This window comes from Fusarium phalaenopsidis, assembly GCF_050370095.1.
Source record: "Fusarium phalaenopsidis strain FUZ10S chromosome Unknown contig_32304, whole genome shotgun sequence".
Taxonomy (NCBI): Eukaryota; Fungi; Ascomycota; class Sordariomycetes; order Hypocreales; family Nectriaceae; genus Fusarium; species Fusarium phalaenopsidis.
In genome coordinates this window covers 1565304-1591521 of record NW_028145404.1, presented here as the reverse complement: position 1 = coordinate 1591521, position 26218 = coordinate 1565304, and the positions used below count along the sequence as shown (strand labels likewise).

Below are 26218 nucleotides of genomic sequence, written 5' to 3'. Positions count from 1 at the left end.
GTTGTCGATCTGGGGAAATTGAGTGTAGAAAAAAAAAAAAAAAAAAAAAAAAAAAGAAGGCTTCAAGGGGCGGGATGCCCGGCCTTGAAGAACAAGATGGTTGGGGATGCAATTGGAACGCCAGGATTGTCTCCTTGCAGCATGGGCAAGTCACTGATATCCAGCGTTTTCCATCTAAGAAATGACTGGCTGGGGATGAGCTCTTCCCTGGTCTTTTTGGTGATATTGTTTCTTTCTTTTTCTTTCTGGTGGTTGACCCTCGGATATTGCATCAAATGTCAACGGCCGGTAATCTGCGCTCGCCTCGGTATTAACTTTGGCGATGATAATAGTCACCGGTACACGGCAATAGCGATCATACCCTGCCGGTAATAGCTGACTCGAGATTGGTGATGCTGAATTGAGGCCCTCGCGAACCTTCTCTCTTCTCTTCTCTCCAGGAACCAACTGAAGACACGGGGCGAGCAGCACCTTTTAATAAATCGGGCACTAGGCCAAGTCTCATCCCAAAACCCTCGTCATGCGCACAACCCCTCCCTCTCCTTTTTTTTTTTTTTTCCTACTCCCGTCTCTTTTCCCTCGCAAGTAAATTAACCTAAGCTGCCTACGTATGTATGCGCTGGCTGCGCGCGGTCTGTTCGTTTGCTACCCGACACCATATCTCCATCATCCACCCAATCTTCAAACCAGGGGCCCCGTCCTCTTGGGTTTGACAGGCGACCGGCTTCCCGACAGGGGGTCGTCGGTCCCATAGATCCTGCGTATCAAGGGATGCTCGGGTGTCTCCAATGACGCCATGGCGGGCTTCATTTCGAGCCGCGTCCCTTTCAGCTTGCTAAGACGGGAGGACGAGGATGATGAGAGTCTATTCTTGATGATTTCAAAGCAACTGCTGGTCGACAACTCCTTGTTTGAAGGCCTCAAAATCCGTCCTGATATCCCCTGGTTCCTGCATCGCCCTGCATAAAATGTAATATAAGATGCACAGCAGATTATCGATAGGTGGTGGGGGGTTATGGATATGCCCGATGGATGGATGCTTTGACATCCGTAGAAAATTCCTCCTGACTCTGCCCCTGTCTGAGTTGGGATGAACTTCTAACCTCTACTCTCTGCGCCGCAAAGAGTCTGTAGCCTCAAGGAGTCCTTCTTCTTGATTTTCTCGCACCTGACACGGCGACGACATGGGATCCTGCCCATCAACCCCTAAAGACCGTTCGATCATGATGCTCTTGGGGTGGTAGTTGCTACGCTCAGACTCTTGAAGAATGGGGTAGACTGATTCACGATAACCACATCGAGCAACACTCAGACAGCCCCTGACCCAGCGCCGATTGGATGCTGACGTCACACGATGAAGGCTATCTCTCGGTTGTTTAAGACGTTTGAGGGGGAGATGACAGGCTCGGAATGCAGAGCATCCGTCGTGATTGTTACATGATGGGATAGACAAGGAGATCTCGAGTGTTCCTGAAATGGAAATCCGGGGGCTTTTACCGAACCTGATCAGTATAGGTTGCATCTGCGTGTTGTGTTGCATGGCAGTTTTCTCATGTGCCATTTCTTGGCCCTCATTCAGGTGTAAGCAGCCATATTCTTCTGCAACACACCAAGCCTCATCACCTTTCTGGCGAAGCCACATCGCTCTGCCGCGACTCAGGCCGTCTTTTGTACATGCCAATTACGACCCCTCATCCCTTCCCTTGCATGATGATCGGCGAGCCTCGGGACCCGAATCGAGACATGGAGAAGCTGTCAAATCAGATTTGCCAGCAAGGCCAAGTGCCGTGGGGAAGAGAAAGAGAGAGAAAAGAGCCGACTACCTATTTTGGCGTCGTGCCGCTTTTCCTCTTTTCTCAGCTGGACGCGGCCCGGCCCAACTCCTCCACATGGCGTCGTGAGTCTAGCGTTAGGTACTGTAGCGTCTTGGAGCTTGGGAGAGCTCTCTGCTTTCTCACTTAGCTCTACCGGCAGGTGACGTCGTCAATCATCTTGACTCTATTCAGCAAGGACAGACAGAAAGAAACGATCTTCTCGCCACCGCATTCCATCCTCTGCATCTCTGTCGCACAAACCTAAGCTCACTCTCCCTCACTTCTTCCATGTCGCGTGACCTCTCCGCCTTTCCCTTCCAACCCCAACTCTAGCCTCCCCCCTCCGTTCCCTACATCTTTTCTCGAATTTATACGGTACGGTAGTAGCAGGCCCCCCAACACCCACAGCGTAGCGTCTACCGAATACCTCCGCGGCCATGACGGATGAGAATACGACGTCGACCAACGGATGGAGGCCTGGTACCGGCGTAAGCTCCGCCGTCAGCGCGGCCCCGCCCTCCGGCCACGGGCTCCGACGCGCCATGACCGTCTCCGTTGCCGAGGACGGCGCTGCTGCCCGGAGGGCTCCGGCCTCGTCGTTCCCTGCCATGGACACGATGCCGCCGCGCCGGAGCTCCAACTTTTCAGAGTACAGCCTCAGTGAGGCTCGCGACATACTGAATCCCCAGTCCAGAGATCCCGGTAGCGCCGACACCTTCTCTTCCCCAGGGGACTCTTCATCACTAGCATCCTTGTCACTGGCCTTTGCTCTTTTGCCAGCTCTCGCGGGTGTCTTGTTCAAGAATGGAAGCGCGGTCGTGACAGATGTCATGCTGCTGGGTCTGGCTGGTGTCTTTCTCCACTGGTCTGTCACGCAGCCATGGTGAGTTGGCTTTCATCCACCCCAAGGGTATACGCTCACTTGTTGTGGATAGGGCATGGTATCATTCGGCGCAGGAGGTGCGGATACAACACGAGGCAACGGCTGAGAGTGTCATCGAGGATGATAGTGACCTGGACTCGAGTCCTCAGATGCCAGCGCACTTGCCACTAGATCATGTTCCCGAGGAGGAAGAAACACAGCCGGAATCCCATGGGGATCTGCATGAAAGGCATCCCACAACCCAACAGCAATCAGCCCTGGCTGAGCTATACGTCTACGAAATTATCGCGCTGGGTTCATGCTTCGCACTCCCGCTCATCGGTGCCTATCTCTTACACGCCATCCGATCCCAGCTCAGTCGCCCATCAGAGGGTCTTGTCTCCAACTACAACTTGACCATCTTCCTTCTCGTATCGGAGCTCCGGGTTCTCTCTCACATGATCAAGCTGCTCCAGTCACGAACACTTCACCTACAGCGGGTAGTCCAGGGCAGCCCCTCGAGCATCCAGTCAACTCGCAACGCAGAACAGTTGGAAGCGGTCCTCGCACGCTTAGAGCGACTCGAGTGCCGCATAACGGCTGAAGATATCATCTCTGCCCAGGGGAGCAAGCAGGATTCTTCCAGGTCGAAGCAGCAGGACAATGCCGTGGCTCGCGATGTACGCAATGCCATCCAGCCTGAGCTCGATGCCCTAAACCGGGCTGTACGCCGTTATGAGAAGAAGGCAACCCTTCTTCAGTTTCAAACAGAGTCAAGATTCGCCGGCGTCGAATCAAAATTAGACGACGCCATCGCCTTGGCTGCGAGTGCTGCAAAGAATAGTGCATCACACAAGAACATCTTCCTATGGGCCATCGAGTCACTTACAGCCCTCGTTCTTCTCCCCTTCAAAGCTCTTTTGAGAATCCTACTGCTACCTCTTAGCACGCTCTTGGCCTTGACTAGCAAGAGCAAGAGAAAAGCACCAACGTCTAAATCATCCCGTGGCCGGAACGGCAAAGCAGCCATGCAGCCTAGGTATAATGGGGATCGAGTACCAACTCGAGTGTCTAAGCGATAATCAATTCGTGCCACCTCGCAAGGTTGAGCAGTCTTTAATAATAATATTCTTTTGTATCCTAACCAGCCATGGTGGTTAGTTCTTATAAGACGCCTGGAAACCCTAGACCTCGATGTGCTCGGTCAGGGATATGGTAGTGTTTCGCTCTGCTACATTCACATACCTTTGGAGAACTTTCTTGGGGAAATTGTTTACTTCGGTCTACACAGTACGCGTAGATCAAGTTGTCCAATAAACGTGGTCACCCCAATGTGGTTCTTATGGAAGCTCAGAAGAGACGCTCGGTGATTGAGCCAGCCATATCCAAGATGCCCAGTGTGAAAGGCCCGAAAGGTAAACCCTCCGGCCCAGATGAACCAAACCTTGTGCTAATGGCCAGACCGAATTGGGACCAAAGCAATCAACACAAGATGAATCGAGAAATATGAGCCCCCAACCTTGCACCGGTACGCCTCTGGCTGAATAAGAACCGACCTGGCGGTTTGTTGTCGGCCATGTTTTGCCTAGAGTTGCGACCTTGTCTCAGGTTGAATCTAGCGCCGGGCTTGCGCCAGCCCAGCCAGCCGTGACCACTAGCGAGGCTTAAAAGCCTTGGTTTTGACCTTTGGGCTGACGGTTGCCCTTCGCTTACGGCTTTACCGGGTCGAGGACGTGTCCTGAGGCGAAGGATTGAGTTGGTGGAGATGGGAGCTAAGAATTGACTTTCCCGCGCTCACGGCCGAGTGCTACCTCAGATGCTCTGCCACGCTGTTCCGCAGCAGCCAACATCGCCAACACGCTAACAAGCGTTGAATCAACAAACCGTCTCGATCCCGATCGCGTCACCCTTGCTCGGTGAGGTCATCTAGAGCACGTGGATGAGGATCGCATTTTCCGCTGTCCAGGATCAGGACGGCCGGAGGTTTGGTCGTGCGGGAGAGGGCAAAGGTCTGACATAGTTGCAACACCTATCCGAGGGCGACTTGCGAGGAGCCAAAACACACAAATACGATGGTCCCGTATATGATGGTATTCACTCTGTGAGATGACGAAGGTATGACGGGCACCTCGGGTTTCGTATGGGTACGACCCAGCTGCCGAAGTCCTGAGGTGATCTGATACCATCAAAAATGGGCTCAACCAGGACTGCCTGGGTGATACACATAGTGGACACTGCTCCATCATCTAATATCCCCGTCCACCCCGCTGTACCGGATGATGTATGCAGCAATGAGAGACTGCGATCATGGCAGCGCGAAATATTGCAAACTCAGACATGCACATCACAAGTTGTCCCTATAGGCACAAGCCGAGCCGATATCCTGCCTGGGGCGCAGCTTGACAGGGTTGGCTGGTCCATGTGCATTAATCAAAACATCCGTCGAAAACACAATTGCGTGTAATTGTTGTTCAGGAGAGTAAGATGGCTGACTTTTCTTCGTCCGAAGGAGGGAGGCAAGGTTGACAGGGGGTGCGCGTCTTTTTTTGGGCTGGTGATCTTCCCGTGACGAGATAGGCGAGAAGGGACGAGCTGGAAGTGATGGGACAGGATGAGATGTGATGGTAGGGTGTTGCATGGGACAATTACCAAAAGAGGATGGGATGGGCGCTGGACTCAGAGATGACCCTCCACAAGGCTCATGTCGGCCAAAGCTGCCAAAGGCGCGTCGTTGGAAACAAAAAGGTGGGACTTTTTAATCTTAGCACGCGTCGGTGAGGCTGCACTGGCGGCCGGTAGCGCATCTTTCTCAAGAAGCTAAATGAGAAGGCTCTCAAGTAGCGCCTGGTATCTCTTGGTATGGCGCGGCAACTTGGCAGTGTGGTGGATGCTTCTGCGGACCATGAAATATATGATGACGCCGAGCACATGGCGGATGTCGTCGTGAACCGTGGGCCTTCAGCTAGTGAATGCCCCTCTAACGTCTGAACGCGGTATCGGTCTCTCTCATGGTGTCCTCCACGAGCGGAGTCTTGGTCGGCATTCGGGGACTCCTGCGGAGCGGGCTGTTTAATGAGCTGGAAAGCCAACCTGGGCAATGGCCGACAAATGCCAAAGTGCCTGGCTAGCTGGCTGGCTGACCGTGGTTAAACATGGGCGCTGTGGTGCATGGCATGACATGATGTTGTTGGCGTCGCATCCGCGGGACAGGATTTGCTGATCCCGGCCTGTCGTGCAACGGGATAATGGCTTCCGCTGACGGCCCATGCGCGACCGTTGAGTCTTGAAGAAAGCCTCGTTATACAAGTCGACAAACAATCGAACGAGGGATGGACAGAGGTCGAAGCACGAGGTTACGAGCTGAAAGGGAATCATGGATTTCAAGGTGCAACGGTAGATGCAAGAGCAGGTTGGACTTTCAGAAGCACCTGCAGTCTTTGGTTCCCGAAATTGTGATTGGAAACCAAATGGCAGGTGCGGCTCGTAGTTTCGGTTCTAGAGTGGAAAATGTGGACGGCACGGGCGATTGCAGAACCAGATCGATTAGGTAGCCACGCGGACTGGCTAGTTAGTGTGGGAGGGGTGGTAGAAAACAACAAGGGATTATCAACCAACAAGAGAGCCGAGGAAAAGGAGCAAACAAGCAAGTCACTCACAAGCGAGGCCCTTGCTTTGTTCTTCCTGAACACATATGCGGGCACCAAGGAGAAACAAAAACTGCAAGACATGGCGGGCACTCACAGAGAAATCCCCGGCCGCCTGCAGGCCCATGCTTTGATTTGCCCATTCACTCATGATCCGTTGAACTCATAACGACAGTGGGGGAGTCCGACAGGAGAGGCAAAAAGTGGAGGGACCCTTTTCGCTTCTGATCAGGTCAGGAGGCGAAACTAAATGTCGAGTTCCAGAACGATAGAGATTCAAGCTTGGACCTGGGAGGATCCTCCGTCCAGCCAGAATCCCGGAACCCTGAGTTGGTGAACCGTGAGTTGAGCGGCATGAATTTTAAATTAGAAGATGGGACGAATGACTGTGAGACGATTGAGTTCCGAGCACCGAGTGGTTCAGGTTGTCGTTGACTGAACTGAGATTTCAGACAATGGATGAATCCGGGCCGCCTGAAAGGGACGGATGGCTGGACAAGACAAGCCATTGTGCCCCCAGAGAGGCGGGAAGTGGGATGTGCTTTGTCGGTGAGCCGCAAGCCGCCGCGTGTCATGTAAGACTTTTTCTGGCTGTGTGATATCACACTGAGATATAGCTCTAGCTGTCGTGTCGTCCAGCACAACATCAATAGAGGCGGTCGAGGCGCAGCTGAGCAGGGAAAGAATCCTCGTCGCTGGCAGAACCTCTTGTGTGAGAGTGGTGTCTGAGGTGTAATACCACCTCGACTAACCCGCGGATTGGCCTATCAGCAAATGCGATGGCGTCGCAGAAGTGGTGACGATGCATTACCGTGCTCCCTCCAACCCACCGGCACGGGCACGTTGGCTACGTGTGACGATGGCAGCGGCTGAACACAGCGCAGCCCGCAGTGGCTTCCCAGCAAGCGTGCGTCCTTGGCTGTTCGACCTGGCTCATCCGCCTCCAGGATAGGATCCCATTCGCAGGAGGGCTGAACGCCCGGTGACAGGGCATGACCAGGCTCTGCCGTTCGGGCGCGTTTCTTCTGGCCGCAGCCAGGGCCCTCTGAGCTGTTCGCTGGGCCTGGGCCAGGGGTCCACCAACGAGAGACTGGTGATCTCTCAAGGCAGAGAGAGAGGCTACTCTGGCGGAGGATATCGAGGCCTGCCGAGCCAGACTCGTCCTACCAGGATGCAGAGGGATTTCACAGGGATGCGGATGGGGCATTGGGGCCGCTGTGAGCAGAGTCTGCAGGCTCTCAGACTCGCCTCAGGCGCTGTTCGGCTGGAGCCCACTCTAAATCAGCCGCTCAGCATGATCCCTGCGCCGTGCAATCTTGAGGAGCAGGTTCAGGTTCTGTCTGGGTCGGCGAGAGTGGAGAGAGTTTGGGCGAAACACCGTTAATGGCAGGGCCGTAGTATTATGCGTCTCGTCTCAGCCAGAAACAGAATGCGGCGAAGCGTCTGTCGAGGAGAAAGCCTTGGAAAATAGAAAGCCCATTCGGTGGAAAAGAGGCGCTCCTCAGCTAGAGAAAATTTCTCTTTAGCCCCCGGCCGTTTTCTCTCAGCTGGCCATACTGGCCAATTACGCTATGGACCATGCCATTGCCGTGCCACCCCATGTCCATCCGTCCACCATCCATGATGGGATCCATGAATGATGGCTGGCCCTGGCGCGGGCGCGCTCCCGTCCAGACCAGGCTGGGATGGACGTGTACCTGAAGGTAGAGTCGACAGGTACATCTCGATAGCGATTGGCTGCCCTTTAGATGGGAGAGGGGTGAGCCGGGATGTGCCTGGGGTGAGGTACTCCACCTGCTATTCCCGAATCGGTCAACCTGAGAAGTGGAAGGTGCAGGGCGTGCAGGGCCAAGCACCGGGAAGGCGGTACGTACCTTGTAGCTCCGGCTGGCCCGCGTTTGGGTCGTCTCTCTGTAAGTCGTTTGTCTCGGCCATCACGACACCACGGCGTCACAGGAGGCACTGGGGAAATTGGCCCTTGGAGGCAGCTCTCGCAGCCCGCGCCATGTGCTGTCGCTTCATCCACTCGCTGCCAACCATGGCCGCGGCTTGCCAGGGTATTCCCAGTCGTTCTCCGCGTCTCCAGCGCCAGGCAAGTGGGCTGTGACGGTCCATCGTGAGCCGTCGACTCCAGTCCTCCAACGAGCCCACCACCAGATCTTCGAAGGAAGCTAAAATTACACATCGCTGCACGCCCAGCACCGATGATAACTATGATCCCACACCCTTCAGGATCCCCTCTTCTAGGCTCTCTCCCCTCCCTCTCTTTCTCCGTCCTCCTTTTGCCTCGTGGTAGTGCTCATCGCTCTTGGTAGCCTCCATTGTTACCTGTTGGCTCGGGTTTGCCTTGTTCCACCGACATCCCGCGCTGTGCTGCTGATCGTCGACGACTCTCTACCATCGAATCCCCCTTGTCTCTCCCGTCTTGTATTTCCTCTTGCCGTCTCCGAGTCCCCCGCCATTGATCGGCTTTGATCGCCTTGTTTCACGTCCCGCCGCCATCGTGCATTTCCGAAGCCAGGGCTATCAAGCTATTAGAGTTGCTTCTTGCATCCCATCCACGGAGTTGGCCTGCCATTGAGCACTCGCACTCTGCGTCTTTTCCTCTCATCCTTCTTTCGTTCACAGCAAATACGCGTTCCTTGGAATATTCTGCCGGTTTGGAATTCAACGATGCTCAGCAGGCCCTTCAACGCTGCCATCAGGAGCTCTCGATACTAAATCGTCAACCACTCACCCGTCAACCCCAACTTTCGAATCACAATGTTCTTCCGCTGGTCTCGGTTATGGACGCTGCTCTGCCTGCTTTTGGTAATACAGCAAGTCAGTGGCGAGATCTTCAGATTAGCTCCACGACAGGATGAGGAGCAACCGCCAAAGACAACAGCTATCGAGTCCGATGCAACAACACGAGAGAGTGAACAGGCCACCAAGACGGAGGCTTCTGTCAAGAAGACTGAGGCTCGAGCAACCACATCAGCCGAAGCCGAGTCCAAGACCGAGTCCGTTTCAGTTACCACCACCGAAAGCGAGGGAACTGAAACTGAGACCGCCGACGCTACATCAACAAGCGGATCTCTTGAAGACGACGCCGGCTTCAACTCGACTCTTTACAATGGTAATTTTTGACAGCAACTTCTCAAGTATCTGACTGACAAACCCGACAGCCACAATCCCTGCTGGTCAACTGCCCATTACGCCGGTGCTCACTCCTGGCTGGGGCGTTGCTGGTACCATCCTCCTCCTGACCGGCATTGCGCATGCCCTGGTTGGTATCAGGAACCGAATGGTTCACACCTTCTTTTCGACCGCGTTTTCTGCCGCATTGGGCGTTACCGTGCTCATCGTCTACGTTATGAAACCCGAAGTGAGTGATGGCCTACAGGGAGGTTATGTGGTTGCCGTCGTGCTCTCAGGATGTCTTCTTGGTGCGGCTTCCATGTTCTTTCGAGAAATCACCGAAGGGCTTGGCTGCGCATTGGGTGGCTTCTGCGTTAGTATGTGGCTCCTGTGCCTGGTTCCTGGCGGTTTGCTCGGACCTGTCACCTCCAAGGCTATTTTTATCGCCTGTTTCACTTTGGGTGGCTTCGTCTTCTACTTCAGCCACTACACTCGAGACTGGGCTTTGATTCTCATGATCTCCTTTGCGGGTGCCACAGTCACTGTGATAGGTATCGATGCCTTCAGCAGGGCCGGCCTCAAGGAGTTCTGGGCTTACGTTTGGGATTTGAACGATGACCTTTTCCCGCTTGGTGCTGATACATACCCAGTCACCAAGGGCATTCGAGTGGAGACGGCAGCAATCATCATCATCTTCCTCTTTGGTATCGTTTCCCAAATTAAGCTGTGGAAGGTTGTTCGAGAAAAGCGCGAGAAGAAGGCCGAGGAGGAGGCTGAGGGTCAGCGGAACCTCCGGGAAGAGGAGGAAAATGTCGGCCGAAACATTGAAGAGGCCAACGCTCGAGAACGACGTCAATGGGAGAGAGTCTATGGAGATGGCGATATCGGAAGCTCAACAGCCTCACGCACTTCAGATGACGGCGAGATCTCAACGGAGAAGAAGCACCGTGACAGTCAGACCGACTCTTCAAAGAGACAGTCTGCTTCAATTGTCGAGGTTATTGAAATGACGACCATGACAGATCCAGAGCCACCCAAGAAGCCAGCCCCCGTCACCTTGATGTCCTCAGAACAGGATATGGACGGCAGAGTGACGGTTCGCGTTGCCTCGGATGATATTGCTCGACCTCTGAGCCAGGTTGATGAGAAGGCTCCCACCGTACACCACGATACTCTCTCAGTTGCCAACGAGTCTGTCGACAGGCGCGTGTCTCAGTCCTCATCGGCCCCTAGATCTCCTGCTCCTCAAGTCATCCCTCTTCCGTTCACGATTCCCGTTGCCGCCGATGATGATGACGCCATCTCCGATGCCGAACGATCCTCAGTCGCAACCTTTGCCGATGACGAAGATGCCGAGCCCCCTACTCCCGGTCACCGCCAGTCGCTTGCCAAGAGACTATCTCGCCTTTCTCGTGGATCGATGGAGCTGCTGGGAAACATCTCGCATCGATCTAGCCGTGTCCTTGGGGAAGACCACGAACACGGCCATGGTCACAGTGGAAGCACTGAGGATCTTGTGATCCCACGTTCCCGACCTCGCGACGATGATGGCTCAGTCGCGGCGACAGTCGATGACGAGAGTCTGAGTGCTGGCGACCGCCGTTCCCTGCCTGGTACTGAACCACCCAAGAGCATTGAGATCAATGCCGAGCTCTCTGGAAAGGATGATAATAGCAAGTTGAGCCCGACCCCGACCCATCAGGCCAAGTTCCTCGATGTCGACACAGCTAGCAGCGCTGCTAAGCCAACCAAGACCGAGCATACGGAGGAGCAGGCTTCTGAGGCCCTTGACAAGGCCAAGTCCGCAACTTCCGGTTCTTCGACCCGTCTCAGCTTGACGAAGGATCGCCTGCCAAGATCATTGTCTAAAGTTGCCTTGTCCTATCGAACCAACGAATGGGCCAAGCACTTGAGCCAAGCTGACGCCCCAGAGCCTGACGACATTCACATCGACGTTCCTCGAAGCCCTGCGGTGCCGACTATCGAAACGCCGGCTCCCGTTCATGTCAATGAGCTGCAAAAGTCAGCCCACGAGGGAACGCCCGCACCTGCTATCGCACGATCTGACTCTCAGGTGTCCAATATGTCTCATTCTGCCTCTCGACGCAGCGTGAGGCAAAATGTCCCCGCAGCCCTTGCTATCCTCAACGGCGAGGGACAAAACCGCAGCCCAGGCACGACGCCTACCAGTGCCGGTGTGCCTCGATCTGCCTCCATGGGCCTGCGTCGAACCTCGAATGGCATTGAGCCGATTGCCGAGGAGCGTGACGCTCCTAGTCTGACTCCTCCCATCCCTGAGGGACAGGCTGTGCGATCTCATTCTCTTAGCCCGGCTCCTATGCCAGATGCCCACCGTTCGTCCACTCCAGGTCTCGTCTCGTACTCGAGCCCCCAAACTCTGCTCGGCCAGCGCGAGATGTACCTCCGCAACAAGTCTCAAGGAAACCTCCTGGCAAACCCATCCGAAGTCAGCTTGAACAACCCGTACAGAGCTTCCAGTGATGCAGGTTCTCTCAACAACTATGCCATGTACGCTGCCGGTGTTGGCGCAGATGTAGATGATCTACCTCTGAGCCAACGAAAGCAACTCATGCGTCAGAGCAGCTTGAACCCATCAGCCTCTACACCTTCATTGCAGCGTCTTAGCGGTGGAAGCGGTAGTGGCGGCATTGGTGTCAACAGCTCAGAAGCGCCCTTTGACTCTCACCAGCCCAAGCGGGTGTCCACACTCCCTACCTCTGCTGAGCGCGAGGCCCGTATGGCCAACTTCCGAGAGAGTGTCCGCCAGGACCGCCTTGCGGGCGCCCCAGTTGTCAACAGCACAGGACGCGAGACCCCATTCACGCCGATGTCGCTCCTTGCCGGTAGGGAAACCGAGGTTCAGCGCAACGTCGAGATGAGCCGCAACATTCTCATGAGCCAAAAAGAGGCTGAAGCCCAGCGACGTGAGATGGAGCAGCGAGAGAAGGAGTGGAATGATCGAGCCTTTGACGAGCGCATGCGAAGCGGCGATCTTCTCGGAATACACCGCGAAGCCATGCGAAAGATGCAGCGAAACGCCAAGGACAAATGATGAGGTCCTCACCTTACACCAACTCTCTGGTGTCAGCCAGAGCAAAAGCACAAACACATTTCTCTGAAACGACCAGAGACACCAAGTCACATTCATTTTCACGTTACATTTTTATACCATCTTTCAACATGTTATCACTTTGACGCATTATTGATACCAGGGGTTTTCATGTCAGGGATTCTGAAAAAAGCGGGATTGGTCAAGGTTTCAAGATCAAAAACGACACTCGGGTTGGCGGAGGTTCAGGTATACAGGTACATTATATAGAGGGTGTGCGTGTGTGTCACTGTAGCGCATCGCCGGCGTTAATTTGGCGGGTTATAATTCTAATGGTTCTGGTCTTCCTGCGTGGAGGACACGGTGATGGCCAGGTGTCTTGGACATGGTGGCTTTGGCAGAATCACAAAGTTATGGATTATTCACAAACATGGCTTCTCTTATGGGACGAATGTGTTTTGTTGTGACTTGTGAAAGTCCTTGAACTGTCTTCTGAATCCTTCCTTGACTGAAGACTGAAACCTGGAAACGCCGACGCCGACGCCGTCGCCTGCAATGATGTTGAGCTCGCATGGAGGGGTATGATAGCAGATTAAAGACAATAAGCAAATAAAAGGACTATCGAAATAAGTGTGGCATGTTTTGCCTCTGGTGACCTGGGTAGTTGATGTTGGTGGTTACGTAGCCTAACCATACTTGCTTTCCTACTGTCGGTATGTTTGTGCTAGCATGGTCTCGACGGTGACAGACTGTCCAGACGTCGATGAAACAAGTAGACTCGTCTCGGGTGTAGACACAGATAGCTGGGTTTGGTCATCGGACCACACGCGTGTCTGGATATGAGAGGGCTCCGTAGAGAGGTCGGTCGTATCCCAATGGGGGTTGTTGACCACAGAGGGTAGAGACTCAAGGGGGAAACCTCGTTCGAGCTGAGGATGCCTGTTCTTCTTTCTGCCCAAACTGAAAGAGGGGATAGATGGCAACGGTATTGTGGGAAAGTCGAACCGCGTGCGGAAGAGGAAGGGGCTGGGCGTCGGAGAGGTTATGGGTTCTGATGCCCTGTTGAGGGTAGTGGTTGATGGGGCCGTAGGAGGAGGATAGGAAACATCCCATGGATTTGACTGAGGTGCTTGAGATCGGACAGGTTCGGGCCCTTGTTCGACGTCTTGATTCGCGAGAGTGAGGTCGATTGAGTGCATGGGAGCATGGCGAGAGCTTCCTGCCGATGATGTGCTCAGGCTGGGAATGTGTCGCGAGGACAGAAAGCTTCTGAGCTTGCTCTGTGGAGGAGACCTGCTTCAGTTGGTTAGCGCTGCCTGATGAGCATTTGCTGTTACTAAACTGGAACTTACCTCGAGGCCCCTGTGGACGTCATCAGATGAATGTTGCCGGAACTGCTTCCGTATGCGTCCCTGTCAGGATCATACTCCTCGTGAAGCTTGGGGAAGATGCAGCCAAGACCGATGAAAAGCAAGCCGAGGCGGTAGCTATTCATGGCATCCTTTGTCGTGCCAAAGAAGATGAAGACAGGGATTGTCGCAAGAATGGTGATGTAGCAGCTGTTCATGTAGACAAAGGGGACGCCATTCGAGGGCAGAAAGATGATGTTTGACCACATGTTTGGGAAGGGTTGATTGTGGATGAGATGGTAGTCGAAGGGTTGGAGGGAAAAGGCAGCCATGAAGTTGATCACGGCGAGTGTGATGATGATGGGTAGAAAGGGGACCAGGATGGAGATGACCATGAGATAGAGTCGGCGCTTGGTTCGCTGAGCCCGCTGAGTGGTGAGCCGGTTGCTGCTGACAGCTGAACGGGTGGCCCTTGCGACCTCTCGGAAACGGATGTAAGTCAGGACTGAGAACTATGTGTTAGATTATCTCAATTCTGTATGAGGAAACGAAGTGAGACCTACTTGCGTATCCAGAAGTCATGATGGCAATGACCACAGGGGCAGTGACGAAGAAGACGATGTAAGGCCACGACGGTGAGGCAACCCAACTACATCCCACCAAAGTACCGACGACATATCGTTGAGCGGTAAGTGGCCAAACCCAGCAAAGCTGAATAATGGGAAGAGGGAAGATGATGAGTGCCTGAACAAGGTGACGGCGACGCTTCTCGCGGACGGTCAAGGAGTTGGCTCGCAAGAGACCGACTTGCTGGGCGAGGTTACGCATCATGGCGAGCAGACAAGTGACGAATAGAGCAATGTTGAAGTTGTGAATGTAAGGGCTGAGATCGCAGAGGCCATATCCGGGCCACCAACTATCAGTGTCATCGTTCCTCCAGATCAGGGCGTTGACGATGGTGTCGAGATTGGTCACTTCGATGTTGAGGATAAATACGACGGCTGCGAACTCGCTGTTGCGGTAGAGATGCTTCAAGGGGACAAGACAGATGATGTTTGCGAGAGTGGCGAGCAGGACACGGCAGATAAAGTTGGCTGTGAGAGCGGGAGTGGTGATGGCTTCAGCTTCGCTGGCCACAACGATCCAGGAACCGTCACGGCCGAACAAGTGGTCTGAGCCGGCCATGACGAAAGATAGATATGAAGCCTTTTCATAAAAAGTTTTAAAGAATGAAGTCTGCTAAAGCACACGCCTTGTGATGTTGTTGGCAAAGAAAGATGGAGAGGATGACTGGAAACCGTTGCGTCTTGGCTCAACGGTTGATCAAAGCGGGAAACGCAGGGACCTCTTCTATCAAAAAGGCAAGATCCTTTTGTTGGCTTTTTATACGGTCGCCTTGCATCAATTGCTATTGCCCAGGACCCGGGAGGCTGGATCCTGGGCAAGGTGGGCGCGCTGAGGCGCATCTCAATAAAAAGCAGCTTCAGATGCCACATTTGGGAAGGTATGACATGGATATGAATTACGGCCCTGAATTAGAGGCTTGAATAAGCTAGACCATTTGGGTCATATACGAGCGGGAGTGACAGCGTTTGGGCAGTGTCCACCAGGGCTGTTATTGAGGATCTGGAGGTCTTATTCAGGTCCGAATGCGGTAAGTCGATCGGACCAGGGGGTGGAGGTGAACAGAACGGCACTCTCTGGCGACCAGACCGGCATGTACATGCAGGCTCTATAAAAATAAACAAGAGGCGCCGGAGTTTGCGCCCCCAGGGCTTGAACGTGCGCCTGTCACTTTTCTTGGAGCGCGGGCCATGGTGATGATTTGAGGCATCTCGTCCGAAGGTGGAGAGGAAACAAGGTTGTCGAGCTTGGCCCTGACAATTGGAACTGGAATTACACTGAGATATTGAATGTGTGTTGCTGACTCGGATGAAACCCGGATTGAGGGAATCAGGCGCCGGACCTTGCAACACGATACGTGGTTTCTTGGTCATGATGGACTGTTCAAAGAGAGCTGGTTGAGATGAGGTTGTACACACCGATCGTTATACTCAATAATATGCGTCTACCAAGGCAATCATGTATTACCCAACTACCGAAGATATTTCGCGGGCTTTAGCCAATCAAATCACGCATTGAGACAGCCCCCCTAATCTCTGGGTCCTTACCCTATCGCGTCTCAGAATTCACCGACGCGACAAGCTTCCCCAGCCGAGCGCTATCAACCTGGCCTAGTACGACTCCGCTCCAGCATTATCACCAAAAAATCCCATCACCACGACCACCACCTCGTCCCAAGACCCCTCAACAAGCCCCTCGCAGCCATGTCCTTCTCCGCCCTCCGTCGCGCCGTCGTCGCGCCGGCCTCGTCCGCCGCCCGTGCCTTCAGCACCACCTCGCCTCGCCCTCTGGCCAAGATCACCATCATTGGTAACCTCGCCGACACGCCTGAGCTGCACTCGACCAGCACCGGTCGCGAGATCGTCCGCTACGCCGTCGCCAGCAACAGCGGGCCCCGCGACAACCGCAAGACCAGCTGGTTCAAGATCACCAGCTTCGCTGAGGGCCCCGGCCGCGACTACCTCATGAACTTGCCCAAGGGGTGCGTATTTTTTTTTTTTCGTTTCGACCCCCGCGAGGAACCCGTGTCCATGCTGACAATGATACTGTAGCGCTACTATCTACGTCGAGGGCGATGCCACTGTCAACACTTACACCGACTCTCAAGGCCAGACCCGTACCGGCTTCAGCGTTGTTCAGCGTATGTCACCCAATCTCCTTTGCGGTAGCACATTTTTCTAATTCTGCGCTCCAGGCTCCCTTGAGGTCCTCCGACGCCCCCAGGCTCCTGAGCAGGGCGAGTAAGCGGACATTTGTTGTTTGTTAAGCATGGACAAAGTACACTAAGCGGCGCAATGCCTCCCCATGTTTCTCTCCTCTCTGTAACGGACGGTCGATTTTTCTCTGGATGTCTTGTATGGGTTGTAATGTACGATGAGGCTTACACGCAACCGTTCGAGGGGCTGTATGATACCACGATACGATAAACTTGTTAAACCTATTTGGAAAGTGTGTACTAGATGAGCGCTCGTTGTGGGACGATATGCATGTTGATGTTGTGCGATTTTACGGGCCTCGCACATGATTATCCTCCGGGTCAGTGTCATTGCTAACTTGGTCCCCTTGCCATGGCCTTGTATTCTGATAAGGCCTTCCTACAACTCGTTCTTGTGTAAGATACTCGCCGCATTCATCAAATCAGCCTCAGTCGATGAGGTCAAGCTCTGTGGACAGGGGTACGCGGTAGAACACCATGGTTGTTTGTGTAAACCAACCAACAATTAGACATGAGGATGTGGGTTTGAAAATCTAATTGTTTGAAAGACAACCACGGCCAACCAAGTCATGGTTTGCTCTACACCATCTATCCCCAACGGCAATCACCAATGAAGATGCCACTAGCTTACACCAAAGTGCAGCTGTCCATGCACCCAAAGCCAGCCGCGACGCCACCCTCTTCACTCTTGTCGCCCTTTGTCCGTAGCAAATATCCAGCCTCCTCATTGTGGTGAATCTTGCCAGAGCTCTGATCCCAGACACAAGTACCGTAAATGCCCAACTCGCAGATGACGCCACCTTGCTCCAGGCTGCCGTTGCGAAGGATGATGTTGGAGACTGGAGGAGGTGTGATCAGCTCCATCAGAATGTAAGAGTTCCAGTGAGACACGGGAATCGACTTGAGGAAGCTCGGAATGGAACCTCGGTAGATGTTGTTACCGCCTCCCTCGCGCTGTGGCTTAAGCACATAGGCTTGGCAGGCTTCTGGGTCAAGAGCCTTCTTGCGAGCCTCAAGACCTGCGTCACTTGTGTCCATGGGGTAGATGTTGGTAAAGGTTCGCCACAGCTCGGCGGCAGCGTCTGTGTCGTCACGGATGAACCGACTAAGCGCAGATGGCGCAGACGCAGGACGAGGGGTAGCGAGAATCTGCTGCACCTTTTTCGTTCCAGCCAACTGAGTCAGAACTGTAGGACACTTGATGGCGTTGGATCGCTCCAAATGGTACCGAGCTTCCCAGGCTTGCTGGTCTGGGTAGTCAGAAGGCCCATATCCGGACCTCATGTAGATAACAGCCACCTCGTAAACCTTGGAAGGGTTTCGAGGAAGGCGATACAGCAGCTGCCGCTTGGGAGTTTTTGCGATTTCAGTGTGCTTCAGGATTTGGGAGTATGGCAGCCTGAAGACGGGTGTGGATGGCGATGAGCTGATAATCTGATACTCCAGGTGGCGCTGATCAAAGATGTTTCTCTCTCCATCTTGCACGAGGAAGATGACACACTTTTGATGGCCGAGCTCAGATTTGGGGTAGGCGTTGTAGGCTGCCTCGATCCCAGCCGCCAAGCCACGGGTGCTGGTGTTGTCAGGGAGATCCAGCGAGCCTTGGGGAATGGCATTGTCCAGAAGAGGGTATTCTGTTGTGGAGAGGTACCTGGTGATGTCAGGAACTATTCACATGCATGTTAGGTGAAGTAAAGACACGCACTTGTGAAGACCTGACGTATAAGTCGAGAGTCCACCAAACGAGGAGGCGATGGTGTTGAACTCGACCTGCTTTACTTGGAGCGAGGGGGGAGAAGTGTGGGTATCTTGGTGAACCATGTAGTCTGAGCGGAACAGACCGAGAGACAAAGGCTTGGATTTGTTAGAAAGAAGTAGAAGTGGCCTAGGATAAGACTTGCCTGGGTATATCCCTCAGCTTTGACCTTGAGGTGAACGTCCCACAGGTTGCGAATAAACTCGTCACCATCTGCAACCCTTGGAACAATTCAGAAAATGCGACAAGCTGGTGACGATGTTCACCTACTCTTTGACGACCTGGGCCAGAAACTCCTCATCCCGGCTCACAGAAGCATACAGCTCATTGTAAGTCTTCTGCACTGCCTTGCCCTGGGCGAAACACTGCTTCGGAAACGGGCTGGGAAAGAGTGTGACGGGGACATTGACGGCGGCAATGCCCTTGGGATCTGCCTCGGCGGCTATGACTGTAGGCGGAGGCCTGACTGCGAGGCCATTACCTATGGACCAGTCCTTGACGGTCTCGACGAGGGCTTCCTTTTCTTCGGCTTTGAGGGTGGGGGGATATGCCCCGCTTGTGAGGGAAGCCATGGCAGGCGAGGTTGACTGGGAGCGTAGAGGTTGTTCGAGAGACCTCTAGGCCGTTTATTGAGGATTCTGGTCTGAATGAAGTGAAGATGAGGCTTCTCAAGAGTGTATCGACGACCCGCTAGCCGAAGGGGTAGGTACTCTTTTGCGTGATCGGGAAGGGTAGCGCCGGATGGGGTGGCTTAATAATTCAGTGGGTGCTTCTAGACGCAATTGGAGCAGGACTTTCTGTGAGACGCGTGGGTAACATGCTCTATAGTGGATGTTGAGGCTACTTCATTCTCTTGCATAGGTATTCAGTCTTTACTTGCTCATGAAGTGTTATCTTTGAATAGACATGAAGATATTTAAAGGTCAATGCTTCCTTGGACCCTAGTCACCCAGGGAGTTGTGTGCTTCGATTGCCATTCGCGGGGTGTCAAGTTGTCCTTGCACCGTGGATCATTTGCTACTGCAGTCCCGGAGTTTGATTGCAGCGCAGATTTTGCTTTCAACCGACAAGCCATCGTATTTAATCCTTAACAGCGTGCTTCAACCTTGAGGCGCCTGCATAGGCGCCTTAGCCGTCAAAACCACTGTATGAAAGAAGCGAGATCCATGGGCGTAAACCAGAAGCACCTGCCCGCCTTGGTGGGGCAACCGGGTGGTTGCTCACTGCTGCGTTAGTGTGAATCCTACTTCCCGCAATTGACTGGACATATGCCTCCTGAGTTGTTTCATAGCTAAGGCATTCTCCCCCATTGGCCTCACACAGCGGCCTCCAACCAATTACTAACTGTACCAACATGAATGTGAATGCTCAATGTTACATCCATGGATCCCAAGGTACCTGTTGGCGGGGTATTAAAGTCACGTGAATACCCGCAGACTGCCCGCAGACTGCCCCGCCGATGAGATCGCCCCTCTCGCGGTACCTCTGGCGCACTGTGTCAAACAGTAAACGCGCTTGGCACAGAGGCTTGAGATGGGAAAAGCGCTGCAGCCATTCGCTCTCATCATTCGACTTTTGCGATACATCAGATCCTCACTCTTACTTCGTCCGCAGCTTCAGCGCATTATCAAGTAACGTGCAAGACTCCATCGGCGTAGCAACTCTTGATCCCCGAGCTTGTGCACTAGCTGCATTTCGCATCGCGGCTCGTTGATTGTCACTTCTCCAAACAACGTCCCGTCTGTTTGACCTGCAAGCTTGAGGCCCAGTTTCTCCAACCCACGCGGCTAGCTGGAGGCTATGCGCTTTTCCTCACATCTCTGTATCAATCGCTGGGCCTATGCCCAGCCCAGCTCATGTTCTTAACCAGTACCCCCCGTGAGTTGGCACCGTTTGTTCATCTCTTCTTTTTTCATCATCTTCACAACCACTCACCCCGACATTGTATTGACTCGCGAATCAGAAACACCAGCTATTGCGCCCCCAAGAGCGCGCGCAACTCCAACATGGATGGCGTTGAGGCCCAGGATCCCTTTCTTTGGGACGTCGACACCGTGGCCCGTAAACTTTCCGCTCCTCGCTGGCCATGGGGGCGTGATCCGTCGACTCTGGTCGCCCATGTTCAGGAGGAAGAGCTTGACGGGAAAACCTTGTTGACCTACGACCATACCTTCTCGCGCAAGGAATTGATGGAATGCTTGGGCATCAAACCAGCCCGCCACAAGGCTGCCCTCGCAGAGGCCATCGTTGGCTTTCGGTCTAGGAGCCGCGCATATCAGCAATGGTTTCAGCTCTACTCTCGGCAGGAATCCGGTTACGTGGATGATGAGCCCAAGGAACCAGCGCAGGGGATGGTTGGGCTCAAGTCCATCCTAGCTTTGTCAAACGGAGATCACCAGGGTTCGGGTTCTGGGTCATTCTCGGTCGGGATTAACAGAGAGCAAGCTCCAAAGGCCTTCGCGCAGACCAACGCTGCCTCTAGGCCTGATACATTTGAGAACTCAGCACAACAAGGCCCGTCGAACGAGGCGCAGCCATCACCACAGTTGGATGGCCAACTTGTCGCCAGGGCGCACATTGATCCTTCCGCGACTGTCGAAACTACCGCCTCGACACGAGAGAATGCCGATGATGATAGGTCCGTCAAGCGTCGTCGAATTGTCCCTACTCTTCTCGACAGCAAGCCACACAACATCGCTCCCGCTTTCCTCCCCTCCGCAGCGGACGTCCTCGAATACCCTGCGAAGCCTGATTCCGACTCTAAGTCCGAATCCGACCTGGCGCTGGAGCAAGCCGGTGCCTACAGATACCCCTGGGAAAGGGCTCCCCCATATGCTTATCTCGGAAAGGGCAAAATCTCAACCGCCGACATCAAGGATTCCACGGTCCCTCTTAGCTCGAACCTTTTGGAGTTTGAGGACGGTGCATTCGCGACTACTACGGCAACTAAGCCCCCGCCTGGCTTGAGAAATGTGGTCTCTCGTGTTCTCAGACATGTCATGGTCAGCAACAGTCGTGAGCCCGCCCTCTTGTCAAGGTCATCTAGTCCAGAATCCCAGGGATCCAACCACTCCGATCCTATTCTTCATTGGTCAGACATGGACGAAGATTTTGATGAGGAAACTTGGAACGAGATAGAGGCAGAAGCGCTCGAGAACAAGCAGGCAGAGAATAGCCAACCAGTCCCCACACTCATCTCGAACGCGCGAGTCAGAGAGATCTTGGATGAGGCCATCCAGTCCATGGAGGCTACCTGGCGGGAGACCAAGCTACCCAAACATGAGCGAACAGCCTATCGCTTGTGGATCAACGCTCGACGTATGGGGACAAAAAATCATCAGGTTCGCCATGCTCACATCCAGGCCAAACACTCCAGCGACAAGATAGAAGAGTTCTGTACAGAGATTGTGAAGGAACAGTGGAAGAAGGAGGCTCGGGTCCGAGACCAAGCGGTGATTCTCCAACAAACCATCGAAAACAAGGCATACCACGTGTGGTTGATGGGTGTCCTGGAGTCTTCTCGCCCACCTCCCAAGCCAAGTAGACTTCCTCGGCCGAGACAGGTGGCTGTGCAACAAACAGAAGTTCCGTTGGGCGAAGAGATTCTTACTAGCTCTGACGAGGATGATTTTATAGTCTCCGGTGAAGAGCTGGAACCAGAAGACCATCCGATGGGCATGGAAGAGGAGGCTGTGCCAGCCGGGCCAGGTTCGCGGGCTGAATCTCTGAAAGCAGAGTCACCAGTGGCCCCAGAATACATGGACCTCACACAAGACCTTTCTGCCGCAGCTACGCCCGGGGTCCATACCTTTGACGAGGCCGATGTCATTGACCTGACCATCCTTTCCGAGTCGGAAGCGAGTCGCCCGCCGAGTCCTCAAAAGAACACTCAGGTTCCTTCTCCTCCTCCTCCTCCGCCACCCCTGCCAAAGGAAACAGTGCTTCCCAGCAGTGGGATTAATGTTCCCCCGCCTATTGAGACACTTGGGAACATTCAAACCATTGGCGGTGTTTCACCCAAGAGATGGGTCAAGAAGAGCGATCGCTGGAGGCTGTTGATCTGTCTGATCTGGAGACTTGATCACTCTCGCCGAAGAGGCATCCTTGACCGCATTCAGTCGACACAGCCCGATGTCATTTGGACGGAGCACTTTGAGTCTTACATGGCCGATCCGATTAGGAGCAAGGACGAGTTGACTCCTGAAAGCAGCAGGACTGTTTCATTTGACTTCGTCCGGCTTTTCCACTGCTTCTTCCAGTGTCAGAACGTGGCAGAAGATTCAGTTATTAAATTTAAGCACAAGAAACTGAACAAACGGCTTCGGAAGACACGCGGAGTATGGTTCAATCCCTTCTGCAAGTTCATTGAGATGGTCCTGCCCGAGTTCCCTCAGGACAGCCAAATTTACAGAAATGACGACCTCGATGCTCTTGACGCTGAAGAACTGGATGATGATCTGGGAGACGACCTGGACGACGACGAGGATGTCGAATCGATGGCGAACCGAAAGGCGCGGAAGAATCGCCCAGAGATCATTCGAGACAGGGCGGCAGTGGACCTCAGAGAGCGAGAACACCAAAGACTCGAAAAACAAGAGGCTCGCAGGAACAAGCTGCGAATGGACCTCAAATTGCACGGCGTAGCTTCAGACGACAAATCTCGCATCATCATCAACGAAAGTAAAGAAGAGGGCCAAAGCCTTATCTACATCAATGAAGCGATTGGCCCCCGCATCAAGGAACATCAGATCGATGGTGTTCGCTTCCTATGGAATCAGATCGTACGCGATCCAGAGACACGACAAGGCTGTCTGTTGGCTCACACAATGGGACTGGGAAAGACGATGCAAGTTATCACCTTTCTTGTTGCGCTGGCCGACTCGTCCAAGTCTAAGGATCCATCGGTGGTCGCTCAGATACCCGAAGACCTGAGAAAGGGGTGGACTTTGGTCCTTTGTCCACCCTCCCTGGTAGACAACTGGATAGACGAGTTTCTCATTTGGGCCCCGAAAGGCCTGTTGGGAAAGCTGCGCAAGCTCACGGCGACTCTGAAAGGAGATGACAGATCTGACACAGTTGAAGCGTGGGCTTCGGAAGGGGGCGTGCTTGTAATCGGTTACAACATGTTCAAAATCCTTCTCGAAATCCCCGGGGTATCAGAACTCTTGGTTGACAAGCCTAGTATCGTCATCACGGACGAGGCACATGCCTTGAAAAACCCAGAGACCAAGACTCACATGGCGTGCTCCCGCTTCAACACCAATGCCCGCATTGCCCTTACAGGCACGCCCCTACACAACAGCGTGCTCGAGTACTATGCCATGATCAACTGGGTTGCACCGAACTTCTTGGGCCCGTTAGCAGAGTTCAAGATCATCTACTCCTTGCCGGTTGAACAGGGATTCGATTTCGACAGTGGCCCAATTGAGAAGAGAAGAGCTTTGACGAAACTTGCTGCTCTCAAGAAGCTGGTCGCACCCAAGGTTCATCGCCGCACGACAGCAGCGCTCAAAGATGGCCTGCCGCCCAAATACGAGTTTGTCATCTACGTTCCACCCGGGGACGTCCAGAAAAAGCTCTACGTTCTCTACCAGGAAGGCATCAAGGGTCAACTGGGAGACTCGAAGGCCAGCGTTCTCTCCACCATGAACAATCTCAGTTTGATTTGTCGACACCCCAGATGTTTCTCTGAAAAAATAATGAGAGTCCGTGAGGGAGACAGGATGAGAGAGAGGGGAATACCCACCAAACACTCAGAGGATGTGGCATTTCCCAGGCAGATCATTCCACAGGCTTTGCAGGTGCTCAATGTTCCGGATATTAACGACATCTCCCTTTCGCGGAAAACAGAACTGCTGACAGTCATTCTCGACGAGGCACGCAAGGTTGGAGACAAAGTACTCGTGTTTAGTCAGTCTCTGGATTCGCTTAACTACCTGGAGGCCATGTGCAAGATGCAGCTCAGGACCATTAGCCGCCTTGATGGAAATACGGCAGTCGAATCCCGCCAAGAGGAGATCAAGAGATTCAACGAAGGCAGCAAGGAGGTATATTTGATATCGACAACTGCTGGGGGCGTTGGTCTCAACATCCACGGAGCCAACAGAGTCGTTATCTTCGACATCAAATGGAACCCAACCGTGGAGCAGCAGGGGATAGGACGTGCTTATCGCCTCGGCCAAAAGAAGCCTGTTTTCGTGTACTGGCTCACAACCGCAGGCACTTTTGAGCAGATCATCCACAACCAGCATGTTTTCAAACAGCAGCTGGCAGCTCGTGTTGTGGACAAGAAGAACCCGATCAGCTGGTCAAAACGCAAGGGCTCTGTCTTGGAGCCTCTGAATGAGAACATGAAACCAGCTGATCTAAGTCCTTCGCTTGGGAAAGATGTTATCTTGGACAAGCTTATCAATTACCGAAAGAATGGCAAGGCCATCCTGTCTATTGTCGAGACGGTCATGTTCGAGAGGGAAGACGTGGATACGACACTTACGGCCGAGGAGCAGAAGAGGGCGGATGAATTGGTCGAGATGAACAACCTCCGCTCCACCGACCCTGAGAGATATGAGCAAGTCAAGCTGCAGATTGATCGGGGAGACCTCAATCAGCAGGTATCAGCGATGGCTGCTGCGTCAATGGCAAACCAGAGGACAGTTCATCGATCCTTTGATGGAGCATCGGATCTTCCAGACGAGGGAAACGGATCCATCCACACGGCAGCAGGTCTCTATGGTTGGACTCTTAACGGAACCAACGGATCATCTGTGGACGGAAACACAACAGTAAGTTTATGCTGCGCACCCATTATGAATCACGGGGCTGACGAATTCACCAAGGTTGTCCGGCCACCAACGCCGCCTCCTCCTCATGTCCAAGGGCCAATCCCTATGCCTATGCCTATGCCCGGGGCGAATACCTTCTTCGGAGAGCACCCGCCGCAAGTTCCCGTCGCGGAGAATCAGCGACCAGCGCCAACGCAACCGTTTGTCACGACTCCCACGGCGCCTCCGACTCCTGTGGTGGCTCCGACTCCTATGGCGGCTCCAACACCGACGACGACACCAAAGGAGCCCCTTCAACCATCTCCTCGCCCGGCACCCCATAGCAGCATCTTCAAGGGAGGTGGTCTATTCAACGTGTCAGAAATCCCAGCCAAGGTGGAATTCGAGAAGCAGCTACAGGATACAGTCCGAAAGCTGCAACAGCGCAATGTGCCCCAGATGGGAGGGGACCCAGCGCAGATAGCCAGTGCCCTGACGGATAGGGTGAACACGATTCGGAAGGAAGGCAAGTTTGGATTCTTGCCCGATACCCAACGTTGGAAGTTCCTCGTCGGGCTACTGTCACACGATAAGTTCGGAATTGCCATCGTTGCGGGTTATCTAAGCGCAGACTACGTGGCTCTGGCCGAAGAACACGAACTGGAGAGCCGGATGCAGACAATCAACGCGCTTGAGGAAAAGGATATCTCCGCCCAGGCACACAGGAGATTCAACTCACCGGACCCAAATGTATGAGAACAGGAGCAACCCCAGCTCACATCAACTCGGTTGTTTTGAAACAAAACGTGCTGACTTTGTTTCAAGAACCTGCAGAACATTCGCCGGCACAGCTTACAACGGAGCGAGACTCGACCACTGGCCAGGGATGATATGAAAGTAATGCGGGAAGCAATGGACAATAGAAGAAACAGGGCGTCCCGTCTGCCGCAGTGGGCTAATCAAGCACTGGAGGAAGAGCAGAACCGTGGATCTCCAAGACCAG

At 53.7% G+C, this 26218-nt stretch overlaps 6 protein-coding genes across 6 annotated transcripts; 4 read left to right on the top strand and 2 right to left on the bottom strand.

Moving 5' to 3' along the window:
* Nucleotides 1-2251: 2251 nt before the first annotated feature.
* LRP88_09789 (uncharacterized protein) lies at nt 2252-3758 on the top strand (the record flags this gene model as incomplete). The annotated part of the gene is made up of 2 exons (XM_083246267.1): nt 2252-2697; nt 2750-3758. The coding sequence occupies 2 exons, from the start codon at nt 2252-2254 to the stop codon at nt 3756-3758; spliced, it is 1455 nt and encodes a 484-aa protein (XP_083097380.1).
* A 5325-nt stretch (nt 3759-9083) lies between these two features.
* On the top strand, nt 9084-12513 carry LRP88_09788 (TMEM198/TM7SF3 family protein; the record flags this gene model as incomplete). The annotated part of the gene is made up of 2 exons (XM_083246266.1): nt 9084-9438; nt 9488-12513. The coding sequence occupies 2 exons, from the start codon at nt 9084-9086 to the stop codon at nt 12511-12513; spliced, it is 3381 nt and encodes a 1126-aa protein (XP_083097379.1).
* Nucleotides 12514-13214: 701 nt separating this feature from the next.
* Nucleotides 13215-15044, bottom strand: LRP88_09787 (pheromone A receptor-domain-containing protein; the record flags this gene model as incomplete). Its single annotated transcript, XM_083246265.1, has 3 exons — nt 13215-13803; nt 13863-14364; nt 14423-15044. 3 exons carry the CDS (start codon nt 15042-15044, stop codon nt 13215-13217), a joined length of 1713 nt encoding a protein of 570 aa, XP_083097378.1.
* A 1142-nt stretch (nt 15045-16186) lies between these two features.
* Nucleotides 16187-16727, top strand: LRP88_09786 (single-stranded DNA-binding protein; the record flags this gene model as incomplete). The annotated part of the gene is made up of 3 exons (XM_083246264.1): nt 16187-16464; nt 16535-16623; nt 16678-16727. The coding sequence occupies 3 exons, from the start codon at nt 16187-16189 to the stop codon at nt 16725-16727; spliced, it is 417 nt and encodes a 138-aa protein (XP_083097377.1).
* A 598-nt stretch (nt 16728-17325) lies between these two features.
* Nucleotides 17326-19026, bottom strand: LRP88_09785 (glutathione synthase; the record flags this gene model as incomplete). The annotated part of the gene is made up of 3 exons (XM_083246263.1): nt 17326-18365; nt 18536-18675; nt 18725-19026. 3 exons carry the CDS (start codon nt 19024-19026, stop codon nt 17326-17328), a joined length of 1482 nt encoding a protein of 493 aa, XP_083097376.1.
* A 1268-nt stretch (nt 19027-20294) lies between these two features.
* Nucleotides 20295-25971, top strand: LRP88_09784 (DEAD/DEAH box helicase; the record flags this gene model as incomplete). Its single annotated transcript, XM_083246262.1, has 4 exons — nt 20295-20332; nt 20418-24112; nt 24305-25236; nt 25291-25971. The coding sequence occupies 4 exons, from the start codon at nt 20295-20297 to the stop codon at nt 25969-25971; spliced, it is 5346 nt and encodes a 1781-aa protein (XP_083097375.1).
* Nucleotides 25972-26218: the final 247 nt, after the last annotated feature.